Source organism: Hipposideros armiger, unplaced genomic scaffold (genome assembly GCF_001890085.2).
Source record: "Hipposideros armiger isolate ML-2016 unplaced genomic scaffold, ASM189008v1 scaffold_1819, whole genome shotgun sequence".
Taxonomy (NCBI): Eukaryota; Metazoa; Chordata; class Mammalia; order Chiroptera; family Hipposideridae; genus Hipposideros; species Hipposideros armiger.
The window spans coordinates 1-4,976 of record NW_017733169.1 but is presented as its reverse complement, the minus strand read 5'-3'; the positions used below and the strand labels follow the sequence as shown (position 1 = coordinate 4,976).

General features: G+C 63.3%; 1 protein-coding gene across 1 annotated transcript in view; it reads left to right on the top strand.

Moving 5' to 3' along the window:
* The window catches only part of LOC109378235 (mucin-5B-like), a gene marked incomplete at its 3' end in the record, with an annotated part of 24,716 nt that extends 19,743 nt beyond the window's left edge, over nucleotides 1-4,973 (top strand). Inside the window, exons 23-29 of the mRNA XM_019634684.1 lie at nucleotides 237-476; nucleotides 1,372-1,528; nucleotides 1,879-2,007; nucleotides 2,201-2,345; nucleotides 2,442-2,485; nucleotides 2,568-2,765; nucleotides 2,965-4,973. Coding sequence (XP_019490229.1) covers nucleotides 237-476; nucleotides 1,372-1,528; nucleotides 1,879-2,007; nucleotides 2,201-2,345; nucleotides 2,442-2,485; nucleotides 2,568-2,765; nucleotides 2,965-4,973 — 2,922 coding nt within the window. The remainder of the gene's footprint in view (nucleotides 1-236; nucleotides 477-1,371; nucleotides 1,529-1,878; nucleotides 2,008-2,200; nucleotides 2,346-2,441; nucleotides 2,486-2,567; nucleotides 2,766-2,964) is intronic.
* Nucleotides 4,974-4,976: the final 3 nt, after the last annotated feature.

Genomic DNA, 4,976 nt, shown 5'->3' with positions numbered 1-4,976 from the left:
ATCTGCTCACCTGCTCACCTGCCCATCTGCCCACCTGCCCATCTGCCCACCACCCTACCTGGACTCCTGCCTGCCTGCCTGCCCACCTGTCCACCGCGGGACCCACTGTGCACCCCATCCTCCTGCAAGTTCACTGGGCACTGCCTGGGGGAGTCGGGTGCCCTGCAGTCACCCCTCCCAGGACAGGCTGTCCCCTGCAGCCCCAGCCCCATGTGCCCATATGTCTGTGTCTGCAGGGGAGGGTCTGCGGGCTGTGCGGGAACTTCGATGACAATGCCGTCAATGACTTCACCACACGGAGCCGGTCCGTGGTGAGTGACGTGCTGGAGTTTGGCAACAGCTGGAAATTCTCCCCGTCCTGCCCGGACGTGCCGGCCCCCAGGGACCCCTGCACCGCCAACCCATACCGCAAGTCCTGGGCCCAGAAGCAATGCAGTGTCATCAACGGTGCCACCTTCGCCGCCTGTCGTTCTCAGGTGGGCTGACGGGCGGTGGCTCTGGGCTTTGAGGGCAAGGTCTCAGGGCCGGTGGGGTGGGGCTGAATCTGGCCTGGGCTGGGCCTCAGAGGGCGGTCTTCATGCTGGCCATTTCACAGGGCACACCGCCTGGACCTCCCACCAGGCAGGTGCCCATGTCCCCAGTTCTGGCACAGAGCAACCTCACTGCTCCCCTCAACCGCTCAGCGTCCTCTCCTGGACACAGGGCCGTGAGCCATCCAGGCCCTTGTGTCAGCCCCTGTCCCCAACCCGGTCCTCCCCACAGTCCCTGGCCTGCTGACCCCCGCTGGGCCACATGGCACAGAGAACCAGAATCAGCCTCAGGCTCCCCAGGGGTCCTTCCTGTGAACAAGGACCCCAGTGCCTGCTCACCCACATGGTCTCTTAAAGCAGTGCTCGTGGGGGGAGGGCGAGCTGCCCCAGCATGCCTGCCAACCCCCGACCGACCGCACCCCTCGGTGTCCTCCCCTGACTCAGAATGTTCTCTGTGAGCCTGATGTGCGACCCCCACCTCGGGCGGTGCTGCCCATGAGACGGGTCCACTGGGCTTTGCAGCCAGAGAGGAAGAAGTGTGGCTGGGGGGCAGCGCCCCTCATCCCAAGGACACAGTAGCCCCCATTTGTCAGGACGGGGTCCCCACATGGTCGCAGGGAAGGCTGGTCTGCACTTGAGTACGATGTTGAGCAGAGGCAAGGGACAAGGGGCAGCAGTGAAGTCAGAGCGGGGACCAGGGGCACGCATGAAGGTGCCAGGTGGGCAGGAGCCTTCCAGCTGCAGAAGTCACGGGCCTCAAATGGCAGGTGCGCTGCTGTCCCCGACACGGGTGGGACGTCAGCTCTCCTTGCTGAGTGGCCCCTTGGCCCTCCGCCCCCAGGTTGACTCCACCAAGTACTACGAGGCCTGCGTGAGCGACGCGTGCGCCTGCGACTCAGGGGGTGACTGCGAGTGTTTCTGCACCGCCGTGGCTGCGTACGCCCAGGCCTGCCAGGAGGTGGGCGTGTGTGTGTCCTGGCGCACCCCGAACCTCTGCCGTGAGTCGGGCTCTGTCCGTGGCGCTGACGGGCGAGTGTGGGAGGACGCGGAGAGGCCCTGGGCCCTGGGGCTTGACCCACACACGTGTATGGCGGAGGCCCAACACATGCACTACACGTGTGTGCACGTATGTGTCCATATAAACCAGATACACAGGTCATCCCAAAATGAGGTGACTCAGAGAGAGACAGGCAGTCTGAGTTCAGAGCTGAGAAGTAAAACAGGAAAGCAAGGGGTGGGCCCGAGACTCCTGGGACAAGCCCGGCCACACGCAGCCTGGCGCTTCCCCCGCGTGCCCAGGGGACAAGGGGCCTGGCGGGCGCCCTTAGCCTCTGTCCTCCACGCTCAGCCCTGTTCTGCGACTACTACAACCCCCACGGAGAGTGCGAGTGGCACTATCAGGCCTGCGGGGCCCCCTGTCTGAAAACCTGCCGGAACCCCAGTGGACACTGCCTGATGGACCTGCCAGGACTGGAAGGTGAGAAGCCAGCTGACCCCGGGAACCCACACCGCCTCACCCCAGGACGTCACACAGACACCAGGGCGGGGGGGCCCCTGCCACCTGCACACCACACCCCGGGACAAGGAGGCACAGGTGGGCGGCCGTCCCAGGCAGCACTGACTACCTGTCCGAGAAGGTGAGTCTTCTCCCCGTCCTATGCCCGCCCCAGGCTGCTACCCAAAGTGTCCGCCCAGCAAGCCATTCTTCAACGAGGACCAAATGAAGTGCGTGGCCCAGTGTGGCTGCTACGACCAGGACGGAAAGTACTATGAAGTGGGCACCAGGGTCCCCACAGCTGAAAACTGCGAGAGCTGGTGAGGGGGGCAGAGGGAGCAGGCGGAACAGGGGCTGGGATGGGGGTGTCGGCCTGGGCCCTGCAGGCCCTCAGCTCTTCTCTGTCCTCCCCGCAGTGAATGCACCCCCAGTGGCCTACAGTGCACACACAGCCTCGAGGGTAAGGAGGGAACAGGTTGGTTAGGGGGCTGCGGGCTGGGAGCTGGGGCTCCACTGAGCCCTGTACCTGCAATGTCCCCCAGCCTGCAGGTGTACCTATGGGGACAAGACCTACAGCTACGGGGACGTCATCTACAACACGACGGACGGGCACGGCGCCTGCTTGATTGCCATTTGTGGAAACAATGGAACCATCATCCGAAAGGTCGTGGAATGTCCCAGCACCTTGTCCACCACGCCCTTCACCTTTACCCCAACCACAGTACCGCCCTCCACAACAGGTAAGCTGACCTGGGGGAAGCCTGGCCCTCTGGGTGATGACGGAAGACCCAGCAGACACTTGGCACAGGTGTCCTGGGCATTAGAGATGGACGGGAGTGCTACAGAGGCCTGGGGACCGGCCCTGGGGCAAGGGAACATGGGTCACCCTACCTCCTGTGCAAAGCAGGCTCACAGCATTCCCTGCCCTCGCCCCCACAGGCCCAGGCCCCACCCACTCCACTGTGTGTGTGCACCAGATCTGCCGCTGGTCTGCCTGGTATGACAGCGAGCGTCCAGAGCCTGACATGGGAAGTGGGGACTTCGAGACGTTTGTGAACCTGAGGCAGAGGGGTTACCAGGTCTGCCTGGTCCCGGCCGGTGTCGAGTGCAGGGCACGGGAGCTCCCCGACATGCCCCTGCAGCAGCTGGGCCAGAAGGTGGCGTGCGACCTGGAGCAGGGGCTCACGTGTCTCAACAGCGAGCAGAGCCCCCCACTCTGCCACAACTATGAGCTGCGGGTCCTGTGTTGTGAATTTGTACCCTGCAGCACTCCCTCAGGCCTGGGCACAAGCCAGGAGCCGACTCACAAGGCCCTGTCCACCCCTACCCTCCAGACGACGGTGGCGTTTACCTCACAGACCCAACCTGCTACTCCTACCACAATCCCGACCAGGACGACCAGCACCACCTGTCAGCCCCGATGCCAGTGGACAGAATGGTTCGATACGGATTATCCCAAGTCCGAGGAGGCCGGAGGTGACATCGAGTCGTATGACAGGATCAGGAGTGCGGGAGGAGCTGTGTGCCAGCAGCCCCAGGACATAGAGTGCCAGGCAGAGAACTTCCCCAACAGGAGGCCCGAGGAGCTGGGCCAGCGCGTGCACTGCGACCCCAACCTTGGCCTCGTCTGCAGCAATGATGAGCAGCTGGGCCTGTTCAAGATGTGCCTCAACTACAGAATCCGTGTGCTGTGCTGCAGCCAAGACCACTGTGGGGAGCAATCCACCGCCACCGCCACCGCCATCACCACCACTGCCACCAGCACCAAACCACAGGCCACACAGACCGCCCTGGGAAGCACCACAGCAGTGCCTTTCTTCTCGACGGGACCAATGTCCCCATCAACATCTCCAAACCCCAGCCACACAGACACGCACATGACATCTGCCACAAGGAGCCCCACGTCGTCTCCTCCAGTCTCCACAAAGCCCACCACACCAGGCGGGGCCACATCAGTCCTTCCAACTCGCACAACCCCGCAAGGGACCACAGGAGGCACCCCACAGAAAAGCACCAGGCGAACCTCCGCGGCTCACCCAACAACGAGAGCACCACAGGAAACAACCAGCACGGTCACCATGAGCCCACCATCCCCCTCACACACTGGGACAAGCACACCGAGAACACAGACACCGTGGGGAACGCACAAGCCGGGGACCACCACAGAGGCCATAACCACCCAGGAGACGACTGGCTGCCAAGCCAAGTGTGAGTGGACCGAATGGTTTGACGTGGACTTCCCTACCTCGGGGGTCACAGGTGGAGACATGGAGACCTACGAAAACATCAGGGCTACTGGCGGTAAGATGTGCCAGGAGCCGCAGAAGATCGAATGCCGGGCAGAGAGCTACCCCGAGGTGAGCATCGACCAGATCGGACAGGTGGTCACCTGCAGCCTGCGGGACGGCTTGGTGTGCCGAAACAAGGACCAGAAGGGCCCGTTCAATATGTGCTTCAACTACAATATCCGCGTGTTCTGCTGTGACCTCGTGCGTCACTGCCCCACCACCACCACACCATTGACCACAACCTTCATGGGTCTCTCGCCTAGTGCCCCCAGAACAGAAGCACTGAAGACCATCTCCACACAGACCTCCCCAGGGTCCCTGCCCACTGGTACGAACTTTGGAACCACCCTACCATCCAGCCCAACGACGTCGGCTACCGAGCCCACTACCTGTCAGCCTCGCTGCGCCTGGACAGAGTGGATGGACCAGAGCTTCCCGATGCCCGGGGACTCCGGCGGGGACTTTGAGACATTTGCCAACATCCGGGCGGCTGGCGGGACCCTCTGTGAGAAGCCGGTGGCCCTGCAGTGCCGGGCCGAGATGCTGCCCGATGTCCCCCTGCAGCAGCTGGGACAGGTGGTGCTGTGCGGGCTGGAGGAGGGCCTGGTGTGTCGTAACCGGGACCAGCTCGGCCGGGTCAAGATGTGCCTCAATTACCAGATC